This window comes from Stegostoma tigrinum, chromosome 17, assembly GCF_030684315.1.
Source record: "Stegostoma tigrinum isolate sSteTig4 chromosome 17, sSteTig4.hap1, whole genome shotgun sequence".
Lineage (NCBI taxonomy): Eukaryota > Metazoa > Chordata > Chondrichthyes > Orectolobiformes > Stegostomatidae > Stegostoma > Stegostoma tigrinum.
Window position 1 is genome coordinate 2283357 of NC_081370.1, and position 27029 is coordinate 2310385.

At 45.3% G+C, this 27029-nt stretch overlaps 1 protein-coding gene across 4 annotated transcripts in view; it reads right to left on the reverse strand.

Moving 5' to 3' along the window:
* Window positions 1-934: 934 nt before the first annotated feature.
* The window catches only part of LOC125459410 (dual specificity protein phosphatase 8-like), a 225493-nt gene continuing 199398 nt past the window's right edge, over window positions 935-27029 (reverse strand). For 3 of the 4 annotated variants that reach the window (XM_059651891.1, XM_048545831.2, XM_059651890.1), the window contains 4 exons: window positions 12130-12296; window positions 8575-8734; window positions 7681-7804; window positions 935-6117 (listed from right to left, as the gene is read on the reverse strand). In XM_059651891.1, the coding sequence (XP_059507874.1) occupies window positions 5004-6117; window positions 7681-7804; window positions 8575-8734; window positions 12130-12296 (1565 nt within the window). In that variant the 3' untranslated portion in view covers window positions 935-5003. Of the gene's footprint in view, window positions 6118-7680; window positions 7805-8574; window positions 8735-12129; window positions 12297-25612; window positions 26046-27029 lie in introns of those variants that run through there. The other variant, XM_048545832.2, reaches the window with a different exon arrangement.

Sequence of the window (27029 nt, forward strand, 5' to 3'; positions counted from 1 at the left end):
ACGATTTGTACTTCTGATTTGTATCTCTCGCCATAGCTTATTATGACAGGAAATTGAAATATAAAAGTCAAGCCAATGTGGTTGGAAGAAAACATTGCCAGGACACTGTATTCAAGGAAGTGGAGTGGGACAAGGAGTAGCGGGGGAGTGAGAGAGGAATCAATTTAGGGGAATGCTCTGAATGGAGGGCAGCAACTGATAAATCATAACTTAATCTCCCAAAAGCAAAATGAAATTTTTAATAATTTCTCAGCAACTCTATCATGGCAAATAATTTTACTGATGGGTGTGATTAGTACTCCTTTTCAATAATACATCTCAATCCCTTAAAAGAACAAGATAGCCAGGGTGAAAAGTATGGCATGTGGCTCTGTATTGGTGTTATGAAAGTAACTGAGGACAACGGAGCGTTTTCATCTACAGTTCCAATATTATGAGAGTTCTACGACGGAACAGAATGCATACAGGCCAGGGGTAAATAAATAAATACCAGACTGGTGGCAATTGCTTACAATCATTCTTAGGTTATTTGTGATAAAAGGCTGTGTTCTGCCTAGCTTGGCAATAATAATAATACAGTCCCGAAAGGGGCTCCATTGGAAGAGTATGGTTCCTCTTCTTATTTTCTGTAAATTGTCCTGAAACACTATTATGATGTGGTTCCCTGCCCACCTTCCGTGCTGCAAGATATTATTTGTATAAATTTCATCATGAAGGGATTTCAGGGGAACCTAACTGGCCACATTATACAAATCCAATCTCATTCTACTTAAGGGGAACTGCAGATGCCGGAGAATCCAAGATAACAAAGTGTGGAGCTGGATGAACACAGCAGGCCAAGCAGCATCTCAGGAGCACAAAAGCTGACGTTTCGGGCCTAGACCCTTCATCAGATGAAGGGTCTAGGCCTGAAACGTCAGCTTTTGTGCTCCTGAGATGCTGCTTGGCCTGCTGTGTTCATCCAGCTTCACACTTTGTTATCTCTCATTCTACTTAATATGCCTCTTAACCATTATTTGTTTGCTTTTTCACAGGTTTATCTAATTCCTCTTAACCACTGTGACTGCCTCCTTCAATGTTCACTTGTGGCGATGAACTCAATGCTTCGCTGAATCTCTAAGTGAAAATATCCTTCTAAGTTCATCTCTTATCTTTATCATAATGAAAATAATTACACCATACCAGCAATTAACTGATCAAATTCACCAGTTATTTCATTGTATTATTTTTGAGTTTTCTGTCATTCTTTCAAAACAAAAGATAACTGTCCTTTAATGTCCAAAATGCACAACTTTGAGACAATAGGGAATGATGTGACCTAGAGGCTATTCAGTTCCAGGTACTCAGTAGAGGAAAGCTAGGAAAAGAGGCTTATGTTACTTCCACCATTGTCCATTTCGCCCTGCCCAGGGATTTGTAGGTTTCTCTGTGGATTTCAGGGGACAATGATGAAACAATATGTTACAGCTCATTTTCCTTATCCAGTCCCAATGGATTCCCATTAGCAAGAGTTCTGAAAGATGGCAGCCTTGGGCCCTGCTCTGATTGGAATACAAAAGCAGGAGTCGGCCATTCACCTTCTCAAGCGTGTTCCAACATTCACTTGGATCATGCCTGGCCTGTGCCACAACCCCACTTAGCTTCCAGTGAGGATCTGATAACGGAAAATGAAGGAGCCAAGGAGAAGGTTAAAGAGCTTCTTTTTTCACCAAATATGCCTACAGTGCTGGATGCCTTCCAACTAGTGAGCGTGGACTCTCAGACATACAGTGCTGGTCTCCCACCCTGATTCCAGTTCTAGGCTCCTGGTAAGGGAATGCCTGTATGTGGGGGAGTCCTGGGCCCTAAAACTGACCTGATCCTAGAATTACAGCATGGAGAGTCAGGGCATTGTTGGTGAGGCTTACCCGAGGTTTGAGATGCTTATTGTTAGCAGCATCCCAAATGAAGCAGAGGAAGGGGTAAGTACAAAAATTAATCCCAAAAGCTTAATAGTTTAACAACATAAAACTCAATGAAAGAAATGAATTTGCTTCAGATCAGGCAGGATATCGCTGAATTCTAGAACAGGTCTGAGGTTTGAATTGCCAACTCACATTTCTACTTGCCTTCAAAATCAAGCATAAATAATACGGGAACAAAAAGGGGAATGGAAATCTATTTTTAAAGACTTTGCCTGGGTCGGTCCGATTATTTATGTTAAGTAAAAAAAGAATATCATTGTAGAGGCACAAATAAAGGTGGATAAAGGAAGGAACATTGCACTGTTTGGTCAATGGCACCTATGAAATGTCAAGCTTCCATTTTTCTGATAAAGCCCTAACTTAAAAATTGATAAGCATGAGACTGTGAAGTTTTGCTGTCACTGTTATCACCTTGATTGAACAAAAGACCTAAACTTCACAAGTGCCAACTCAGGTTCCACAGTAAGTCCATTTACTCAACTACTGCAACACACTGCCATTAAACTCTTCTGACTCACTCAAATCTGATTGCCTTATCTATGATTATTAATTGTAGATAACTTGCATTGGCTCTTGTTAGGATGAATATGATCAACCAAAGAGACATTGAGAATTATTTTCTTTCATGATGGCATCTCTCCTCATCTTCCCTCCCTTTATTATTTTACCATTTAGTGCAATTGACAGCTGAGCAGAGTGGAATTTGCACGTGGATCACTCACCGCTCTGCAGTACCATATGTGCTGCCGTACCATTCCTTCCCCCTTTCTTAGATAAAAACTTTCAAGTAAATATTGCAGCAGACAGCCAGCCAAATACTAACTCGAGGCTCATCATCTGCAACTGCATTGCTTCCAAGTGCAGGCAGCGTTATGGGATCTCTTTAAGACATCAGAACTGGCAACTGTAATTGTTGCAAAAAACAGGGCCGAATCCATATCTCAGAATGGTCTAGGTCATGGGTTTGACTGCACCAGTGGATATGGAAATAGATTTGAATTTTGTCAATTAGTTTTGATTTAGTTGGGGATAAATGTGTCCAGTGAATCTGCCTGGTGGGTAATGGAAGGAGAAATTCAGCCATGCTAGTGTGAAAGGTGGATTAAGATGTATGACAATCCCATGTCCTCACGGTGATAAACCAAAATCTGGCGATCATTTTTGTCAACCTTTCAGGAGCTAACCAGTTTGCCATGGCACTGACATCACTTTAAATTTTACTGGAAAGGGGACAACAAGACAGAAAGTGAGTCAAAGGCAGGCTCTGAACAGAGAAGGATCAGAGGCAACAACGCACATTCAAAGAGGAGGAGGACTGATGTGTTCTGAAGGTAACAGGGAGATGGTGAGGGAAGAAATTTCAGAGCATAAATTTCACCTTAGTTGTTGAGGAAACGGAACCAGTTTCAAAATAAAATACTACTGGACATAAATAAAAGGCTGGGACCAGTAAAAAGTGGTTGGACAGCTGTCGTGTAAATCTAATTGGTTCAATGAAGTCCTTAATTGAAGGAAACCTGCCTTCTTTACCCAGTTTCTAACTCCTCCTGTCCCTCCTAGAAAACGTAGTTGGTTCTCAACTTGCCTCTGAAAGGGTCTCATAAGCCACTCGGCTCTATCAAAACCAACAGTTCTTGAGAATGAGCAAGAGTTGCTAGCCTTGTCATTGTTACCACCATCTTGAAGGCAAATTTAAAATGAAAACGCTGCTAGTTGGCTTGTCAGAACAGCAAACCCAAAAAAATATAAATAACTCTGACTCTTGTTTTTTTTTCCTTGCAGCGAAGCCAGATTTAAAAATAAGATCACAAACAGTTAGTTCTTTCCTTGGAGTAAAGATTTCAATTCATCTGTGGTGCAGTCACCAGGCATCTGACTAACGTTGCTGGGCTGAGAGCAAATCACACTGTAAAAGCCAACAGCTTCTCCTGCAGCCAGGCTAGACCAGCAATGACCTGTTCGTTGTTTGTTTGTGTTTACAATAAGCTGTTTTCCTGTCCAGACGCCAAGGTAGTTAGATAGGGGACAAGTGACATGGCAGGGAGGAAAAGAAAATACAAATTGCAGCTCTCAAATAAAAAGGGATAACGCTGCTACTCGGAGGTCCCCAGCATGGATGTTCTAAAACATGGTTGTTGGCACATGCTGCTGTGCCATTATTGTAAGTTTCTACCAGTGGACAACGCGCGACTGGCACTCGACAATTAAGCACATCTGTCACTTCCTCCTTTGCCCGAGAATCCCCACAAATCAGTTTAAAAAACCTGAGACGATTTTTTTGTTTCCCCCCCTTTTCCTTCGTATTGTTGCAGCCTGGGGGTGGGTGGGGGTGGTATTTAATCAAGGGGGTGGGGTGGTGGGGGTTAGAAAAAGCCTTTTTTTAATTATTATGTTTATTCAAACCTGAGGTATTTGCATCAAGCAGCCAGGATATCATTAAACTATTCAAAAACATTTAAATCAGCCATAATAATAGATACACCACTATTTACATTATATTAATGTCTGCATCCATTCGCAATCAGTTCATACAGATTATCTCATACAGAAGGTACTTTTCCAGCCTTTACTGTAGCAGTCTACATTTCAACTGGCTCAGTCACTGACAAGGAAGGGCAAAGTGCAATAAGTGGCCTTCTCAGGTAGCAGACCAGGGTTTGATGCGAGGACAATGGAAACATTAAACAGGGGAGGGGAAAAAATATATATATATAATTAATAAGATAAAACCAGACTTTCTGCGAGTATTGCTTGAAGTACTTAAACACCAACTTCAAAATGGGCTGGGCCAGTTCCCTCATCTTTCACCATTGCCAGAATGTGTGCGGAGAAAATAAATTAGCTCTTCTAAAAACGTTCGGGACAAAGTCTCAGGTGAAGTGTCGGCCCACTTGCAGTATCAGAAGTGATACACTGCGCCTCGTCTCTTTTACACTCACTCACACACAAAAACAAATTAAACCAAGTCCGCGGCTTCCGCCCATAAATAACCACAGTCCCTCCCTGTCACCCGGTGAAAGCGGCCCACCGCCGAAAGTGTCACGACACCTCGATGATTTCCATACTGCCGGAAAAGCTGGACTGCTTGCCGATCTTTCCCAGGTCTTCCCTGGACCTGCTCTCCGACATGCCGTCCTCGAACTCCATCTGGCAGCTCCGCCGTTTGAACTGTTTCTCCATGGCGCCGTCCTCGTGCCAGCTCCGCCTCGTGTCCCTGGCCTCGGGCTGCTTCTCGCGCAGCCGCACCGCCCCGTACGGCTCGCAGCCGAAGAGCCCGGCGCTTCCGGCCACGTGCCCGGGCTGCGGGTCCGCGCCCAAGTACCACGGCGCGGGCGCGGGCGCCAGTTCCGAGTGCTTGGCCCACCGGCTGAGGGCGCTGCCGCTGCCGCCCGGGGGCAGCGGCTGGGCGCTCGGCACGCTGAGCAGCAGCGCCTGCCTCCGGCCACCCTCCGCCGCGTCGCCGGCCTTGCGGGTGGGGCACGGGGCGCCAGTCCTGGTCACGTTCGAGCTGACGGGGTGGGGCGCCGGGTTGCAGGCGTTGGCCAGGCCGCCCGCGTGCTTTGGCTTGCGCCTCTGCCGAGCCTTGGTTTCGGCGCCGGGCTCCGAGCCCTTATCCGGGCTGTCCAGGCTCGGAGAGTGCGGATGCTCGACGCTGGCAGGGCTGGCCGCTTTGACCTCGAGCCTGCAAAGCTTTGGGATGTCGTCAGAGTCGATCGGCGTGGCGGTCTTGCTGGCGTTGAAGCCGGCGCTCGGCGAGTAGGAAGACTTGATGTCCAGCGAAAACGAGCGCTTGAGACGGTTGGTATCCTGAATCCGCTCGCTGGATAAGTGCAGCCCGTTGAGGCCCTGCTGCAGGCTGACGTGGGGGGCGATCTTGCAGTCGGCCGCGCCGCTGTCGGCGTCGCCGCACTGCTGGCTCGCGTCCCTCGCCGCCGCTGGCCCCGTTGCCTCGGCCGCACAGAAGCCAGGACGTGTCCTCTCCAGGATGCCCCTGCAGGCGTCCGCCACCTCTCTGTCGATGTCCTCCTCCAGCCTGTCGGCCTGAGGCTTCAGCGAGCGGGCCTTCAGCAGCTTCAGGCCCTTCTCGTACTCCAGCAGCTGGCCCATGAAGTTGAAGTTGGGAGAGATCGATGGCCGCCGGTCCTTGACAAACCTTTGGGAAGAACACAGAAGAAGGTTAGCCGTCGCTCCCGGACCGGCACCAGCCCAACAACAATAAGCCCCAAAGCTAACACTTTAAACTTTTCCCTGCATTACTGTTCACCAGCACGTGTGCAGGGAAGCACTTCAAAGTAGCTATCTCCCATCCCGGGTAGTCTGACTCTTACTAAAAGCCCACAGCAGTGAGGGCAATTACAGAGGGTTTGCCTGCTCTCGGTTTTCGTATGTGCTTCACCCTGGGCAAAGAGGTGGGTACTCTGTTCCCTACTAGTCTGGAGAAGGAGACTGAGGTAACAAGGTGTGGAGCTGGATGAACACAGCAGGCCAAGCAGCATCAGAGGAGCAGGAAAGCTGGTGTTTCGGGCCTAGCTCTCTGGGGAAGGAGAGTTGCAGATTCAGGCAGCTGACCAGATACCTGTTTAAAAAAGTTCCATTCAATATATTCCTTCTGGGTAATGCACACTCAAAGTGTAAAAAGGCAGTATCTTTGCACCCTCAAGGCCACCTGATTGTTATATGCCAGGAAGCAGGTAGGATGCCCACTCTTCTACGGTACAAATGCTGGGAAGGATTTTGTCCCTCCCTTGCTAGCTCTTTGCCAACACAAGGGTGAGTAACTCGTGCTTTCGCTGAGCCCCTGGCAAAATGCATCACCGACTGAACTTGTGTCGCTTGTTCTCCCACAACAGCAAAGTAGGAAATGCTCAGTCAGACCGAACACTCTCATGCGTCAGTGTGAAGAACCAGCCTCAATTTTCATTCCCAGTCTGTGCTGCTGTAACTCACTTAATACTGACACACAGGCACCAGAGCTTTGCCAAGCTGATCTCTTACTGCGGGTAATTTTATTCTAGTGCTTTTGAGTAAAGTGGCTTCAATGAAAACAGAAATTGGTACAGTTGTTAAACAGATCTCTGTTTCACTAGAACACGATCAAACCCTTCCCTTCCCAGCTGTTTTTAAATTGCACTAAATCAATGCTTCCTACAGAGAAGTATTGCACTAACAGCCACAGTCCAAAAGCAAATGTTGTGAATATGGGGTATTGTTGCAATTTACTGTAATGAAATGAGGAAAGCCCAAACACTGAAAGCCAAATCAAATTGAATATATCCCAACACAACATGGACACAGCTCAACTATGAGCCAATGCCACTGATAACAGCCTCAGTACTAACAATACAAGTTCACCATTACCATAATGTGCCTGGCAGTGCCCCTCACACTCAGAATATAATTGATTATGCTCTGTCTCTTACTATGTCAAGCTGGGTCATCTAAACCAGGCAACGTGTAACATGCAAGTAAGGACAGTAAGTTCTTATAGTGGAGTGATTGCCTTTCTTGGTGTCATGAATGGCTCGTAACTGAACAGCACTTTAATAGGTGGTGCTGTTTGGAATGAACCGAAAGGCTTCTCAAAAGCACTAACACTGGGATGAGAGAGAAGGGAAAAGAAAAGTACGTTCAGAATGCAGCACCGCAAAGATCAAAGTCAGTCCCTTATCGACAACTTGGGCCCTGAAACCCACAGTGGAGATCGCATATCATTTACCTGTAAGCATCATCTGAGGAGAGACCCATGGTCTTCATGATGTAAGCAATGGCAACAGTAGCTGATCGAGAGATCCCAGCCAAACAGTGGACAAGTACTCGACAGTTGGAGACTTTTGCTTTGTCTAGAGGGAAGCAGAGAACAGTTTGGGTAGAAGGCATCCGTCACCCCTTAACATGCAGTATACTATCCTACCTTCTACAATACAGTATAGCACGAGAACAGGCCCTTCGGCCCATTAGGCTTGCTCCGATTCCTTGTCCTTATTTAGACCTGCTACTTACTGCCCATGTGCTGTATCTTATCCCTCATGTTGCCTCCTGTTCACGTGTTTAATCAAGGTATGCCTTAGATGTTGCCTGTTTCCACCACCTCTACTGGCAGTGCATCTGAGGCAAGCAGAATCAAAAACTCTCTGAATAGGGAGACACATTGTTGTATTTTATTCACTTTCTCTCATGGCACCAAGATTGAAGTCTTGGAACCAAAGAAAGGCCTTCTAAAAAAATTATTTAGCCTATTTTTCTAATCACTCAGTTCAGGGACGTTATTACACACATTTGGAGTGAGTAGGATTTGAACTTGGACCTCTCAGTCTAGGGGGAGGGACGCTACCTCAGCATCACAAGAACCCAACCACCTACTACCCCATGAGAATCCAGAAAACAGCCGCCGTAACATGGATTCGAGCAGAGTTTGCTGCAGCCACCGTGCAATATTCTATTCTCCTCAATCATAGCATGACACAGTGCACAAGGGCAGCTATGTTGACATGAATCAGCTGATTTCGTACAAAGAGGCCACCTTACTCCTCATGTTGGCACAGGCTGTACAAATTAGTGCCGTTCCCTCTAAAGTACTTCATTAATGCACAAGGCACACCACATGTCTCACCTATAAAGACAACAGATTCATCCAACCAGGGTAAAAGTTTCTCACAGTAGTTGTCGTTGACTGGAATGCGCATGAAGTGACTCTCTGAGATGAAGTCAGGCTTGGGACAAGAGTTGCTGGCATTCAGAACGTATGTGATTCCATTCTGTACCATTAAGTCCTGGAACACGAGAATGACCACAGGTTAATCTATGCACGCAAAACATATTTTCAAATCCCAGTTCTGAGCAAAGACATTTTGCAGACAACAATTAGAATGTCATGCAAGAGGAGTTATAGCTCAGTGGTAGTGTTCCTACTCCAGGGCCAGGAGCTGCAGGTTCAAGACATAGTGAGTTCATAATCACCTCAGGGATACATCCTGAGCACCGGAGGAAACCTGCGCAGACACAGAGAATGTGCAAACCTCGCACACGTAGTTGTCCACGAGCCCCCGGCGCTGTGAGGCAGTGGTGCTAACCACTGAGGCACCGAATGTCTCCGTGATACTGCTCTGCCACACACGCATTCACAGACATCACTAACAGTTCAAATGCAGGGTGTACGAAGAATTTCTTTCAAACACAGGGGTGTGAGGCTGTGGTATATCCAGCCACAGAGCAGCTGAAACAGATAAGGGAGTCTTAATACATCCGTGAGGAGGAGGAAAGGACGAGAGGGATAGAGGGAGGGTGGCAGGGTAGGTAGATAATTGGTGCAGCAAAAGTTATGGCAGCAGGAAGACAGTAGGTAAATTTGGCAAATGAAAACCAGATATCTGCTGTGCTTTTTGTGATTATGAACATGGCAGTGTGAATATCATTGAAATCAGCCTGTTCTTAAAAGCTGGAGACACCCACTCCGCTCTATTGCAAACCCACTGAGTAACAATTCACCTGGTCAGAGGATGATGCGATTCTCCGAAAGCCCATTAAAGAAATTTCACCATTGATAGTTCTCGTTGCCAGATCTAATGAAGCCTTTCCAATCCCAAAATGCTTTCTTTCCCTTTGTATTTGCTTAACTGGTTTGCTCTCTCTCTCAATTCTTTGCCCCTGATTTCTAGCATTCATAGATTTTGTTGAGAATTAGCTGCTGTTTTTGATTTTGCAACACATTTGTTCTCCCCTTGTCTTTCTCTTTGCTAACCTTCCCGACAGCATGCACCATTGCTTACCCCTAAACTCGGTTAACTCCATTTATAAAAGTCAACATTAAGTGACCTTGAACCATAAACCAACATGCAATAAAATCCTCTCTCTCCTTTGGTTGCCAGCTATCCCGGATTTCGTTGAGGTCTCTGGGAATTAAGGTTTAGTTTCTTGGTCACAGCTGCACACAACCTGGGAGAATGTTCATAGGGTGCTAAAGAAAAGTGTGTGTCTGTCTGTTTTTCATTTATCGGAAGCTTTTACAACACGAGAAAAGACCCTCCGGCCCACTGTGTCCATGCTGGCTTTCAAGCGTCTGTCTATTCTAATCCCATTTTCTGGCACTGGCCTATAACCTTGGATTCTATGGTGCTTCAAGAGCTAACTTAAATAGTTCTCAAAGGTCTTGAGGGTTCCTGGTCCTTTCAGGCATTGAGTTCCAGAAAATTTCCCCCATTCCCTCTCAACCCCCCTAACTCCTTACCTCAAAAATGAGACCCTATCATTAAAAAATGAAGGATAAGACAGCATAGATTTAAAATGATGAGCGAAGGAAACAAGAGCGAGTTGAGAGAAAACTTTTTTCGCAGTGAGTTGTTACAGTGTGGCCTGTACTGCCTGGAAATGTGAAGGAAAACGTTCTTCACCCAGAGGGCAGTGGGAATCTGGAACTCAATGCTTGTAAGGGTGATAGAGGCAAAAAAAGACATTTGAGAAGCACTCCAATGTGCAGGGATGGCACGGTGACTCAGTGGTTAGCACTGCTGCCTCACAGTGCCAGGGACCCAGGTTTGATTCCACCCTCGGGTGACGGTCTGTGTGGGTTTCCTTTGGGCACTCTGGTTTCCTCCCACAGTCCAGAGATGTGCAGGTTAGATAGACTGGCCATGCTAAATTGCCTCAAATCATTCAGGATTGGTAGGCTAGGTGGGTTAGCCATAGAAGATGTACGGTAGGAGGGTCTAGATGGACTTGTTGGGCTGAATTTGTGATCCATAGCATACAAGGCTCTGGGCCAAATGCTGGTAAATGGGATTAGAATAGTTAGGTGTTGTTTTTGACCACCACAGACATGATGGGCCAAAGGGCCCTTTTCTGTGCCACATCTCTGACACTGGTGGAAGGAGCTTCAACTGGAGCATTGAAGGGGCCATTGGATGATTATTTGGATGGAAATGGTGGGCAGGGATACGGGGAAAGGGTAGGAGATTGACACTAGGTAATAGAATGGGTATGGTCAGAATGACCTGAATGGCCTCCTTTTTGTCCATAATTCTGTAATTCTGTGCCCCTGGGTTACTGACCCCTCTAGCCAGGCAAAAGGTTTCTCTTTATCTGCCCTATCTACATCCCGCCCCCAACACAACTGTACAGTTCAATGAGACCCCACTTCAGTATTCGGTTATTGGACAGGGATTATAAATGAAAGGCACCAGGTAGGAGGACGTGTGATAAAACCTCAATGAACTGTCCAACTACAGCTGGTGACTCAACTCTCCCCCGTACCAGGAGGAAAGTACTTGGCTTCACTTCCCGGACAATTACATGGCGGTGGAAATCACAGGGGCAAACTCACAGCTGACATTTCCATACAAATGTGAGAAGTGGCTAGCCTTTACCAGCTGATATCGCGTGCTTCCCCCCCCGCCCACCCCTGCACTCTGTGGGCGTACGTGAGCAGAAATACAATTCCCAGCATAAACTGCAAGGTGTGAAAGCCTTTAATGGTTATTACAGGATTCCACACAAAAGAATTAATGACAAGGTACAGGCTAAGTGATGGCCATAATTATTGAGCAGTTAAAGTAATTTCCAATTATACAAAAGGAAGACAAATCACGGTGTGGTGTGTTAAAACAAGATTATCAGGTGCTTAAAAGACCCGTTGAGATGATATACAGCCACTCATGCCAAGTCCACATTAGGAGTGAATTTCGGCTGAAATCAGATGTACAGAAGATGTCGCAATGACCCCGTGCGAACCCGCAGGTCACACAGCACTGCAGTCAAACAGTTTGCCCATGGTATGTGGAAGTGCAACTGCTGATTCTGATCAGCTTCCACCTTCAAATAAACAGAACTAGCTGGAAAGTTTTTTCAGAGTCACAGAGGACTCCCGATCAGCAAAGATTCTCGAGATGGTTCACAGGCACATTACCAAAACAAGTGTGACACTGAAATACATGAAGAAGATAGTAACAATTTAAATGCTTTGTTAAGCTGTGTTGCAGGGGAGGAAATCAGATGCAAGATCAGTCACGATCTTACTGTGAGGTATGCGGAGTCATGTGGCCCACTCCTGTTCCTTGCTTGCATGTTTGTTCATATCAAAGAGAGCTAGAAGGTGACAACTCCTTTTAAGAAAAAATTGAGGATAATATACTGAAAGTCCTATTCATTCCAGTAATTAGGAACATAAACATACCTTATTTAGCACATCTTTCTGTGACCCCAAGTACAAATGCGGTAGAATTCGAGTAGGCCCGATGTTGGCGACAGGTAGACATGGCTGAGAGATGCTCATCGGCAGGATAGCGGTAGGTTTGCCCTCACATAGGCCTGGGAAACAGGAGGAAAATGCAGCAAATCCTCCTACAAGAGAAGAAAAGATAAAAAAAAGTAACATAACTGCACTGTTACATCAAATTGCCTTACTATTGTCTGCCTTACCACAATCCTCAAAACTCAACCTGATCAGTTTAACAAGTCTGGTGAGGGAAAGGCTGCCAAACACTGTTCCTTTAATTAAGAACATTTTGTGAAATAACCTCTGAGCTACAGAAGTCCTGCCAATTCACATGAAACCTGATTCAGCGAGCTATCACTTCATGGGTTGCAAACTTTAAATGAACACTACAGCCTCCTCAATGAGCAATAACTCCAACCCATCTTAAGGAAAGACATTCGGATATACTCGCACGACCACACACTTTGTTTGGTTATAACTGCTGAAAGTCTGTGGCATGCAGGAGGCAAACAAGGGTTTTTATTATTATCTCTCACTTGTTTCCTTCAACTTTCCCCCGCCCCCTCCCAACGGGAACATGCTTTATCCCGAAGCACCTTTAGTCAACACTGTCCACCTCCTGCGGGTCACTGAACAGTTACAGCTCCCTAATATCTGAAACTTACAGTGAAACATGTTTCCACAAGATCAGGCTATTATCACCTTAATTGGGTGAACGGACTTTCTTCACGGACATGCTGAGACACACTGGCTATGTGGACAAGAGGGTATGTCACAAGGTGGGCCTAACCTTAACCTCCTTACCCAATGTCCAACCACTTTCCCCCTTCACACCATCGAACACTAAGTACCATCACTCTCACCTCACTGCCCACCCCCCCAAACACACACACACAGACACACAGAGCTGGACAAATATTTGTTAAACCATAACTGCTGCACCTTAAAAGCTCTCCCAGATTGGTCTTGGTGCAATAAAAGAATAGAATCAAATGCCAGTGAAGCAAGTTGATGAGACTTACTGGTAGCTGTTAGTACAAACAGCCTTCCACCTGCTCAGAATAGGCCACCTACCTGCCTCAACGTCCCGAGATAAAAAGCACTGCATCGTAATGGAGTGGAAAACCCTTGAGGTGGGCCAAGAGTGAGTGAGTGTGTGTGAGAGAGAGGGAGAGTGTGCATGTGTCTGAGTGAGACAGACAGAAGTAAAGTGTGTGTGTGTCTGAGTAAGAGAGAGAGAGAGGAAGTGTGTGTGTGTGTTTGAGTGAGAAAGAGTGTGTTGTGTGTTTGTGTGTGTGTCTGAGTGAGACGGAGAGAGTGCGCGTGTGTGTCTGTCTGAGAGAGAGAGAGTGTGTATGAGGGAAGAGAATGTGAGAGAGACAGACTCTTAGGTGCGCAAGTTGAATGACGTTATGTAAAAACTGGCAGTGGAACCCACATGACCACAGCTTCACTTGACTGAGATTCAATCTTTCCTGTTACACAGGGTAAATTTACACAACCCTTAATGACTGATGAGGACCGCTCGCATTGACCTCAGAACTTGCACTCCCCACCTCCCTCCACCAAAGCAACAGAAACACTTTCACTGCATTGATAACTGGCACTTGGGAGCTGCTTCTGCTGTAACCAAATGAGCTGGTAAAACTGAATCGACAAAAACTGATGCCAGGAACATGAACTGAAGTGAAACCCAGTCATTTTACAATTTTCAGTGTTATTAATATCCAAAGTCAAATGGTTACTAAAGTGTGAGTACAGTGGTACGAGAAGATAAGTACTTGCAAACAGAGACGGCAGTTGAGGTTAAGAACAGCATTTTTAAAAAATCTTTGAATCACCTTTAAACATCTGAGAAACATTTTCTCAGTTGAGGTGAACACAGTTTCCTTCAGATTCAAACTGACACTAACTGGACACGTTCCAGTGCCTCATGAAAATGCAGAGATGATTTTATATAAAAATGTAAAATAATCAAATCAAAGGAACACCTTAGTATCAAACATATTAAACAGGAGTATAATATGTTAAGTTGTAGAGTTTAAAGATCAAAGTTGTACCACAGAGTAACCTCTGGCACAAGTTATAAATTACAATTGTATGACCCCATTACAACAAAGCTTTATTACAATGTTGTTTGATATGATGATAGTTTCCTGGTGCTGGACCTGAACAGCATGTTCTGGTGCTCAGCAAAGGAGGGGAAAGACTGACAAAGTGAACTTCAATCAGGCACTCATACAACAGTGAAACTAGCAAGTTGGTAACGTCATGTTAAGTTCATCCATTTAAATCTTGGTTCTGTGGCAGCACCCTTGGCTGTAAGGGTCAAACAACCGGTGATTCAAGTTTGCTGGAGAGATTTATGTTGGTAATCTAAAATGACACCAGTGCCATTCCGAGGGAGTGTGGTATTGGTAGAGGTGCCACCTTTTTGGGTGATACATTCAACTGAATTTGGGTCTGCCTTCTCAGATGAATGTAAAAGATCCCAATGCACTAATTCAAGGAACAGTTAACTCTGGGCCAATATCTATCCCTTAATCCCCATCACCAATAACAGATGATCTGCGTGTTTTCTCAGTGCCGCTAATGGGGTCTTCCTGTGCTACCACATTTTCGACATTATAACAGTGATTTACACTTCAAAAGCACGCAACTGACTAGAGTCATAGAGCTAATGGGAACTGCAGATGCTGGAGAATCTGAGATAACAAAGTGTGCTGGATGAACACAGCAGGCCAAGCAGCATCTTAGGAGCTGTACAGCCTGGAAACAGACCCTTCGGTCCAACTCGTCCATGCCAACCAGATACCATAAATTAATCTAGTCCCATTTGCCAGCATTTGGCCCATATTCTTCTAAACCCTTCCCATTCAGATATATTTACAACATTTGAAAGGCATTTGGATAGGTATCAGCCTCCACCACTTCCTCTGGCAACTCATTCCATACACACACCACCCTCTGCATGAAAAAGTTGCCCCTTAGGTCTCTTTTAAATCTTTCCCCTCTTGCCTTAAACCTATGCCCTCTAGTTGTGGACTTCCCTTGCCCAGGGAAAAGCCCTGGGGGATTTTCACCCTATCTATGCCCCTCATGTTTTATAAACCTCTGTGAAGGTCACACCTCTGACACTTCAGGGAAAATAGCCCCAGTCTATTCAGCCTCTCCCTATAACTCAAACCCTCCAAACCTGGCAACATCCTTGTAAATCTTTTCTGAACCCTTTCAAGTTGAATGCCTTCAACCCTGAAAGCCCCGAGGTTGTGAAAGACACTTAATAAATGCAAGTTTTTTTTCATTTTTTTTTCTCCCCTCCTTTGCATCGAGATGTCAGAAAAAGCAGACCACCAGGCAGAGAAAAGTTGAAAGATGTCAACCAATAAACAGGATGGTATCAGTATTTGTGAAAGTAGTAAAGGGTGGGGAGAAGCTCTGACAGGAAATCATTGTGAACTCTCCCCCTTATCGCAAGCACCTTTGTAGATAAATAATATTGCTATGAGATCATCTGTAGTGAGTAGTGCTTAACAGTAAATTAAGCTGGCTGCAGAAAAAACAGTCCCTTTTCCTATAAACCATAAAGATAAAACAAAACAGGCATGCGCGCATAGGCTCTCTCAAATGAAAATGCGAATTGTTGCAAATATCTGATCAACTTCTGAAATACACGGTTCGGACATTTCAACTGGACAGCTCAGATTACAGTCCCAGTCAAATCTTAGCTCTGCCCTATTCGAGGTTAGTTTGTGAGACCTGTACAAGTGCTGCCTGGTTCCTGCAGAGCATGTGTTTACATAACCATGTGCAAAATGTTTCAGTGCCCGCATAATAAAAAACCCCTTCTATTAAGTCTTCTGGTCTTGGCGTAGACTAAAAGTTTGATTTCTAGTTGTCTCCATGAACAACAATCGTGTGATATGAAAGGAGATTTAAATAAAGATATCTTACATTTTAGTTATACCTTTCATCCAGTCAACTTGTCATCAAACACTTGACAGACAATTAAGTGCTTTTTCAGGCTGTTGTAATTCAGGGAGACAAAGCACTCAATTTGTATAGTGAGACTGTACAAACAATAACCAGAAAGTGCTTTAGTAGTGGTGACTGAGAGGGATATAGGCTGAAACACTGAAAGAACTTTGAAGAGTGCTCGGAAAAACGAGTGCCAGATGGTGTCTCTGTTTAACATCTGAATGCAAAGAACAACACGTGTATCAACGGAGCACTCGCTGCCCTGAATTGGATGACATTTGAAGTACAGCTACAAAACCACAGCTTTCTGACCCAGGAGATACGAGCTTCAGCACTGAAAAACAGCACAACAAGCAGAATGATCTCCATGTTCCTTCACTGAACATCCAACAGCCAGGTGCAAGCTACAGAAAGAACAGTGTTCATTTATGTAGCACCTCTCACTACCATTGGACATCTCAAAGGACTTTGCAGCCAATTTATTTGTTTTTGTTAAAGCATTTTTGAAGTGCAAACCACTGAGCAAATGTAGGAAACACGGAAGCTAATTTGTACACTTCTCAAAAAGCAATAGAGACCTGTGCTTTTTTTCCCCACTGTGAGCTTAAATATTGTCAGTGTATATTCACGCACACCTTTGGGGATTAGTGGGTAAGTGGTGGCAAGACTGACAGACTGATTTGTGAAACGGTCTGTTGCATGCTGTCTCTTTGGCCAACGGCCTGGTGGGTATTTGATAGCTTACAGTTAGAGATTACTATTATTGTGCCACAGTCTTCAGTGATGTTAAATGATGCATTAATATTGGCCACACCACGGCTAATGCCCCAGTACATGGATTTTTTTTTTGTTACATCCACTGGAGATTTGGTTTGAAATCCCATCTGAAAGACGGTGCATCTGACAATGCAGCACGCCCTTACTGGTGAACTGGAGTGGCAGCTTATTTCTGAAGAAGGGTCCAGACCTGTAATGGGAGGTCTTCCCCCCCACAGTGATTGAGAACGCCCTTGACCGCGTCTCCCGCATTTCCCGCGACACATCCCTCACACCCCGCCCCCGCCACAACCGCCCCAAGAGGATCCCCCTCGTTCTCACACACCACCCTACCAACCTCCGGATACAACGCATTATCCTCCGACACTTCCGCCATTTACAATCCGACCCCACCACCCAAGACATTTTTCCATCCCCACCCCTGTCTGCTTTCCGGAGAGACCACTCTCTCCGTGACTCCCTTGTTCGCTCCACACTGCCCTCCAACCCCACCACACCCGGCACCTTCCCCTGCAACCGCAGGAAATGCTACACTTGTCCCCACACCTCCTCCCTCACCCCCATCCCAGGCCCCAAGATGACATTCCACATTAAGCAGAGGTTCACCTGCACATCTGCCAATGTGGTATACTGCATCCACTGTACCCGGTGCGGCTTTCTCTACATTGGGGAAACCAAGCGGAGGCTTGGGGACCGCTTTGCAGAACACCTCCGCTCAGTTCGCAACAAACAACTGCACCTCCCAGTCGCAAACCATTTCCACTCCCCCTCCCATTCTCTTGATGACATGTCCATCATGGGCCTCCTGCACTGCCACAATGATGCCACCCGAAGGTTGCAGGAACAGCAACTCATATTCCGCCTGGGAACCCTGCAGCCATATGGTATCAATGTGGACTTCACCAGTTTCAAAATCTCCCCTTCCCCCACTGCATCCCTAAACCAGCCCAGTTCATCCCCTCCCCCCACTGCACCACACAACCAGCCCAGCTCTTCCCCCCCACCCACTGCATCCCAAAACCAGTCCAACCTGTCTCTGCCTCCCTACCCGGTTCTTCCTCTCACCCATCCCTTCCTCCCACCTCAAGCCGCACCCCCAGCTACCTATTAACCTCATCCCACCTCCTTGACCTGTCCGTCTTCCCTGGACTGACCTATCCCCTCCCTACCTCCCCACCCACACCTTCTCCACCTATCTTCTTTACTCTCCATCTTCGGTCCGCCTCCCCCTCTCTCCCTATTTATTCCAGTTCCCTCCCCCCATCCCCCTCTCTGATGAAGGGTCTAGGCCCGAAACGTCAGCTTTTGTGCTCCTGAGATGCTGCTTGGCCTGCTGTGTTCATCCAGCCTCACATTTTGTTGTCCAGACCTGTAATGTCAGCTTTCCTGCTCCTCTGATGCTGCATCCAGCTCTACACCTTGTTAGCTCAGACTCCAGCATCGGCAGTTCCTACTATCTCTGGCAGCCCTAAACGTCTGATTTAGAGGCAGATGTACAATGAGCTGAGCTAAAGGCGATCAGAGTAAAACATCCATCCATTAAAAATTTGTCAAATATTCTTGGTGTATGAATAGCTGAATTTGTTACTGAGGTGTGTGACTGCAAGAAACCTCCAGCAATGCACACCAGTTTGTTTGTACAGATTTATACAACTTTAACACAGTAAAGGGTCCCAGAGTACTTCCCAACAGCATTATCACACAAAAAGTGCTGGTGCCAAGTCTCTTAAGGGTATATTAGGACAGTGGACTATGTTTGGTGAAAGAAGTTTAACCAGCATTTTAAAGAATCTCTTTGCGGTATAGAGGCATAGAGTGGTCATTACAAAAAGTTGAAGTTAATCCCACCACTGGATAAAGCAAAGGAAGTGAGAGCTTGTTCAGGATGCCAGAACTGGAGGAATGCAGAGTTATCAGAATGTTTTGGGAATTAGCAAGATTCCACAGAGAGGGATTATATAGTGATCTTACACAGATGGATAGGAATTTTAAAATTATAGCATTCATCACTGGACCAGGAACCAAAGTCCATCAGTAAGCTTTTGAGGGAATGGATGATCAGAAATTAGTGCAGGTTAGGGTACAGGTGGGGTTGTGAATGCGCTCAAGGGCTTCAAATTCATCTTCTCCGTGCAAAACTGACTGCCAATTTATGTAGAAAACAAAGCAAAATCGAAGCAACTGGCCCGTTTCCTTCTTAAGAAACCAAAATAAAAAATCAGGATCCTTTTTGTGCCCTGCAGCTTAAATACAGGCATTGTCACTCGGCCATTTATTATCTCCCCATAGTCTGTCAGCTTGCCGTATGATTATTACACAGTGCTGGCACACTATGCAGCCTTCTAATACACCCTCAGAGGTCTGAGGAGAGATGATGTGGAAAATTACTCTGATCTTAACAGCTGTCGCCTCAGCCATTTCCCCTTACCCACTCTGCAAAAATAAAAGCATCTTTACATCACAGCCGAGGCTAATTATTAAGGCCAGCTCTCCCGGGCCCAAATGGCTGCCTAGCTCTTTGCTGGAAATCTTTTGCGATTATCTATTTTATATGAAAAGAAATCTTGTCTTCCCTCACCTCCTCTGGTACAGTGAATTCCCACTGAAGCTGCCATCATTTCCTAACCTCGTCACATGGGTCTGAGACTCAGGCACATACAGGATATGAAACTATCTGGGAAGAGTACATCAAAACCATTCAGCTGCACATCCAATTTGCTGAGAGATCGTAATGAAATGAAAGCAAAAGCTGAGAAAGTGGGGAGGTGGTTGCTGGTGGGGTGGGGGGGTGGTGTTGTTTGCAGGAAGAAACACAAGGACACTGCCACGCATGAAAACATGAAATGGTGCTAAAGTCTTCATTGGTAGCTTTGGTCTAGTGGAAAATCAGTCGAGGGGGTTTTACTCTCACTTTGTCCCAGTCCCTGTTCTAAATGTCGCTGCAAATCAACAATGAACCCACTCCATAGACTCCGACAGTATAATCACACCTCGAGCTCATCCTTGGAAATCAACCACTAGGTCACCGGCAGTTTGGGAGCAATTTGAAGGTGAGTGATTATATTACTGACAGAGAAGCACAGGAATGCCAAATTACGTGTTATTGTGTGGTGTGGTTGCGAGGGGTGGGGACGGGTTCAAGAGGTGAGGACACAATTTGGGATCGGGCTGATATCAGTAGACACTAAAATTCATGTCACACAAGTGTCTGGCAATGAACATCTCTGATAAGCCTGAGCACTTCCCCTTGACATTCTTGTCATTGCTGATGTTGAATCAGCATATCAACATCCTTGTTGGGGAATGTTAACAGAAATTAAATTGGAACAGCTACACAAATGTTGTGGCTTCTACAGAAGGTCAAATATTGAGGCTATTCCGTGTTCGTTGTCCATCGTCTGTGAGGCGCAGGTTTGCATATGATCAAATACTCCCCACTTGCCTGGATGAGTGCAGCTCTGACCATGCTCAAGAAGCTCAACACCATCCAGGACATGGAAATCTGCGTGACCACTGCCCGCTTAGCATCTTAAACACGGACTCCCTTCACCACCAGAACACCCCAGGACAGGAGTGTGCGTCATCTACAAGACGTGGTACAGAATTCACAGAAAGTACCTTTCAAAATGGCAGCCTTCACCATTTGAAAGGTCAAGTCAGAAGTCACACAATAACAGGTTACAGTCCAATGGGTTGTTTGAAATTGTAAGCTTTCGGAGCTCCTTCGTCAGGTGAAATGTCAGGAGTGAGACTCCGAAAGCTTGGGATTTCTAATAAACCTATTGGACTATAACCTGCTGTTATGTAATTTCAGACTTCATGCATCCTAGTCCAACACGATATCATGGAAGATCAAGGGAAACCGATTCAACGCTGCCATTTCCAAATATCCTTCGCAGTCACCTGTCCCGCACTAAAAATAAATCACCATCGTTTATCATTGCCGGGTTAAAATTCTGGCACTCCCTCATCAATGGCACTCTGGCAACCTCTTGGGAATGTGAGACATTGGGTACATTTAAGGAGGAGATAGATTTCTAATTAGAAATAGGTCGAAAGATGCTGGACAATGGGCAGGAGAAGTGGAAACAAAAACAGCAATTGCTGGAAGAGCTCAGCAGGTCTGGCAGCATTGGTCGATAGAAATCAGAGTTAACTTTTCGGGTCCACCAACCCTTCCTCAGATATGAGGTTCTGAGGAAGGGTCAGTCAACCCAAAACGCTAACTCTGATTTCTGTCCTCAGGTGCTGCCAGACCTGCTGAGATTTTCCAGCAAATTCTGTTTTTGTTTCAAATTTATAGCACCAGCAAGTTTTTTTCAGTTTTTGACAGGAAAGTGGAGTTGAGGCCAAGGTGAGATTTGCCACCCTCAGATCACACAGCAGATCAGGCTCAAGAGGTTGAATTGTTAACTCTTATGTTCTTATATCTTCACCACACACACACAACAGCAGTTCAAGAATGGTTCACCATCTCTTTTTTAAACAGAATTAGTGATAGGCGATAAACGACACCCATTTCCTGAGTCCTTTTCGTTAAAACCGTCCCTACTTTCATTTTCATGTTCTCATTTTCCACTAAATGCAATGAATTCAGCACTGCCCACACATTACAATGAAAGTTTTCCTAATCTGTCATTGGAATGAATCGAAACAATGTTGTGCTTTGCAACTTTCAGATTCTAGTACAGTGATCATTTTGGATATGAGAATATTCAATCTCTGCGACTTGGTACTTCCTTTGCAAAGGCTAAGGATTCATGGTCGTTCAAGGGAAGGGGAGGCAAGTGTATGCTCACAGATACACGACACATTTTGCATTGGCCAGTGCACTGCATTAACAGGAACATTACACATCCTGAATCCACGCCCAGTATAGTGTTTCAGCTCTCCTCCCCCCACAGTTCCAACATGCTCTTTTAGTTGCATTACATCACCTCCTGGATTTGACAATTACATCACATCACGATTGAAGCAAAGCACAGGTGCAGGTCATTGCCCTTGCCTCTGAAAGCTGGCAATAAATCATTTGGCTGCTGGGTCAGTGTACATTCTGGGGCTGAAAATTAGTTCGACTCCTTAATTGGAAACCTCTGCTGCTCCCACATAATACATGGATGACTGAATCGGCCAGAAGGCAGCCTATTAAATTATATCCTGGTGTTCAGTTAACCTGGAGATGGTAACGTGATAGATTACAAATTAAAGGAGTTTCTGGCTTTAAATTTTTGCCCAACTGTCCACTGTTTTCAGCAGTGTTTCTCAGTTGGACCTTGGCTGAGGGAGCAAGGCAAAGCATAATGAGTCAGCAGTGACTTGTCAATGTACAAGCGTTCATTTATTTAATTCCACATTTGAAGGGTTTGGGAAAGATATGGATCAAGAAACAGGAACAACTCTTCCAGTCAGATCAGAGTTCAATAACATTGCAAAACTGAGCCACCAGTTCACAAGCATTACAACACAATAACATTACAGTCACACAAACAGCACTAGTGTGACTTTCTCATCAGTAGCAGATTTCGCACTTTTAAAGATGACCAAATCGGAGTTTTCCAGCTTTCAGATATGATCGGCGTGGGTTTGTTACTCACTAGATGTATTTTAAATTGATCACTCACTACTGGTGGAAAGGTTCCAAATGTTTTAAGTGCACATTCTTCATGTGCTGAGTACAGAGAGTGATTTATGGCAAAAATATTCTGTATGTGGAGGGGGGGGGAGCAACACGATAATTAGTGCTGATGTTGCAATGTCCATGTGGGATGGTGATTACAGCAAGAATGCTTCAAAAAGTATTTCATTAACTGTCAAATGCATTATGACACTCCGATGTGATGAAAAGTGTTACAAGAACACAAGTCTTCCTTTTTAAGAAGATAAAACCCAGGGAGATTCCACCTTCAACCACCCCATTAATCTAGGGGTGCTGAGGCCAATAGTGGTAACATCTCCACTGTCCTCTGATGAGCTAACACAATACATGTGACACAGAAGTTCACATGGAAAAACGTGAACACACGAACACTATCTGAACATGAGACAATACAGTGTGGAGCTGGAGGAACACAGCAGGCCAGGCAGCATCAGAGGAGCAGGAAAGTTGACGTTTTAGGTCGGGACCCTCCTTCAGAAAACTATCTAAGCCTTATGTTTATCTATCTGAAAAAGTACACCAGTTATTTCAGTTATGTCAACTTTTCGAGTGGAGGATGGGCCTAAATTGAGGTGCAAATTATTTGCAACAACGTAAAGCTTGTTGTATGAACAATGCTTTATGTGAATGTTATAAATCAGGTATTGTCCTGACAAACATGTATACATTCATTAAGTACATGGGGTGTGACTATTTTTAACTTCAGTTCCTTCCTACTCACAAAGGAAAAATTACAAAAATGTGTTTAGCTAACAAGATCAGCTGACTGGAAAGCATCAATTTTAGTCTATAAACGATGCTGGTAAGTGATAATGGGAACTGCAGATGCTGGAGAATCCAAGATAACAAAGTGTGGAGCTGGATGAACACAGCGGGCCAAGCAGCATGTCAGGAGCACAAAAGCTGACGTTTTGGGCCTAAACCCTTCATCTGATGAAGGGTCTAGGCCCGAAACGTCAGCTTTTGTGCTCCTGAGATGATGCTTGGCCTGCTGTGTTCATCCAGCTCCACACTTTGTTATACCGCAAACTTAAGCTCAGCTCTTGACAAACAATGAGTTGTCTTCCCTGTCTCTGTGCTTAGTGAATGTAAATCAAATTCAAAGTAACATTAAGTGCGCAACAGCCTCATTAAAACCCACAATAGCTGCACTCTGTTTAGATCAGCCTCCAAGGAATAGTACCCAATACTGGGGTTGCAAAAAAAAACCTCCAATATTTAAAACAGTCGGCAAAAGAATAAGGGGCAATGATGAGAATTATTTTTCTGCAACACATCGTCAGGAGTCCCAATGTACTGCCTGAAAGGGTAATGGTAGCTGCTTTAAGAGTAACTTCCAAAATGGAATTGCATTTATGTCAGCAAAGGAAGCACTTTCAGGGCGAAGGGGTTACAGCAATAGAATGGTACTAAGTAAATACTTTTTCAAAAACTTAGCACCCATATGATGGGCCAGTCGACCCTTCCTGTGCTGTACTATGCCATGATATAGTTTTTATCCCATTCAAACTAAAAAAAAGTAACTCAGGCAATTATTTGCCCTGTGAACTGCTGCGGGGTCTGTGCAGAACAGCTTCTTCCCCGCTGCTATTATGGGCCTCTCAAATTTTAAATTTAATGTTGATCTCTCTCTTTGTGTGCCTTCTGCGCAGCTTGTAACATTGTATTCCTTGCTCTGTTCCAGTACCACAATGCACTTAGTATGGTATGATGCGCATGCAAAACAAAACTTCTCACTGTACCTGATACACGTGACAATAATAATTCAAATCAAAAAGGGCTGGCTATTTAAACCTCAAGGCTGAGGGAGCAGCATCACGAGGCATAACAATGATTTGAGAAAGATACTACCCAAATGAAGTATCCTACTGTGATAAAGAACATGTAGCTTGCCTCACAAGCCTGCCTGCTGCCTTTTTTTTGAGGAAAGAGGTTGGACCTCAACAATAACAGTTGGTTACAGCTGGTTCTAAGCCTGCTGTGAGCTAGCCGGATGACATCATTTGCAGTAGGCCCCATCTCTGTCTATCACTCTCGGGAGAACAGTGTGCTACTCTACTGCCTTCTCGGTCGACAGCTCAACCACTTGTTATGCTCCATCAGACAAAAGCTTAGCAGCCGTACAACTTCCAGCAGCAACAACATCTCCCCCACTCCACCATGCAAAAAAAAACACTTGTCCAGTTTTCTGACATCAGTCCAGGAGTTGTGTTGCCATGGAACTGTTCCAATAAACCATTTCATCTGGAGCGCGTTTTCTTTTTGGCTCGATTAGATAGCGAGCTTTTGGGATGCTAATACCATTCCTGAGGCATGACATCAGTAGCTCTGTGGTTTACTCAAACATGCCCCAGAAAGGCAGATGTAAGAAGCATCGTTCTGTGCTCATAAGTGGTGGGATATTTAAGCTTCGAGCAATAACATTTAAATCAAAATGCTACCTCCTCTCCCTTTTGTTCCCATCAGCAATAAGGTACAAAAGAGGGGATGTGTGCTCACCATTGCTTCAACATGCTATTCGTCCACAGTGTCCTCTGCAGGGTGTACACTGTCATTACATAATTCACAAAGCATTCTCTCTCTCAGCTGTCACACTGTACTTTATGGAGAAGATCACACAGTTAGCTCTGGATCCCCTGTTTAAGCTTCTCCATTAACCCGTCACTCGCCGTGTCCATCCGCCCCGCCTCATTCAAGCCTGCGGGAAAGGAGAGGACTGTGCAGGGACAAGAGACAAGGGCGAGAGCTCACACACAAACACTGGCTCCCGAGCCATTCATGGTCCTGACCTCGGGACCCTCTGCTTCTTATCTGTCAATGCCACATCTTCCCCCCCCCCCCCAAACACACATACAAACACCCCCATCAACACCATCACACCGGCAAACAGAGATCCCTGCTCAAACCGACATATGATGTATCAAAAAAAAACATAGAATCGGAACAACTCGCTTCTGCTGGAAACTTCAGTCGTTAAAAGTTCGTCTTTTGTTTAATTCCCTTTTTTTAAAAAAAAGTTTCTCTACGCACCTCGGATTTCCCTTCCTTCTTTGATCCGCCTGACTCTGATCTTCAGTTTCATCTCCGTTTCGTACATGTTCAAAAGCAGCGTCCGCGTTTTTAATAAGCGAAAGGACAAATGCAATTCGGCAGGATTCGGGGGTTGGGGGGGGGGGGGGTGTGGAGTGGAAAGCGGATACCGGAATCTCGTCCGTTCTGGAGGTGGTCTCGGCGGATCTTCGGATGTATGTGTATGTCTCTGTGTGTGTGCCTACTCTCTGTATCTCTCTCCTCTCTGTGTGTATATATGTCTCCTCTCTGCTGTATGTGTGTCTGTGTGTCTCCTGTGTGTGTGCGTGTGTCTGTCTCCTCTCTTGTGTGTGTGTGCAGACTCCAAGCCGTACTGCAGCAGGGCTATACAACACAATACTCTCTCCAGAGAGACGGAGACAGTGCCTTCCCAACTCATGGGAGAGGCGGTGTGCAGCTCCGCATTCCTGACTCAGCGCGTAAATATGCGGCCACCTTTCAGCCTCAGAAGGACGGGGCTGTGTTTTCGAAATGTTTCTTTTCCCGCGGGGGGGGGGGGGGGGTGGTTAGCGACACACGCTGTCGGAAGGAAAAGGTGCAGTTTCTGACAAGGCTCCGGTTAAGATTTCCTGTTGGATTATTCAGCGCAATTGCACGCCTCGCCCCTCCCCTTCCACACAACTCCACTGCTTTCAACTTTTCAGCATATTTGGCCGTCTGATGATCGCTCTATTCCTTTCATGCAATTTTTTTCCTTCTCCGTTGGTAAATTGCGATGTCGGGGGGAGGTGGGGTATGCTCCCTGCTTACGGAGGGGTTGCCGCTGCAGTGGTTCTTTTCGTGTCCAAGAAAACACAACCTAAAACCAGCTGGGGACGGATCTGCAGCTTGTCATTGGCATACGGTAGGACGGGCGGTGCAGCGCAGAAACTGCCTGCTGTCAGATGTAGCCCCCATTGTGCATTGTGTTCCCCGGGAATGAATGGGACCAAGAGCAGACTGCCATTTGTGAAACACATTTACACTTCACGTGGTGCCCCCTCCCAGCACAAAGCAGGACAGCAGTTTCATTTCCATGACCTTTTTTCACCCTTTGGCACTCGGTATCGTGCAGCAAGGTGTCCGGAAACAAAACAAAACAAAAATTGCGGTTCAAGTGCTGTCATTCCTAAGATCAGCTGTGGTTGCTGGGATCAGTTTAGGGCCGTGATGTGGAGGTGCCGGTGTCGGGACTGGGTCAGAAATCGCACAACACCCGGTGATAGTCCAACAAGTTCATTTGAAAACACAAGCTCTGGGAGCACCACGCAGGCGTTAGTGAGAGAGGTGGCATCAGACACTGAATTTATAAGTAAGAGATCAAAGGGTCGCACCATTGATAAGGATGTATTAAACAAATTTAAGACACTGTTAAATC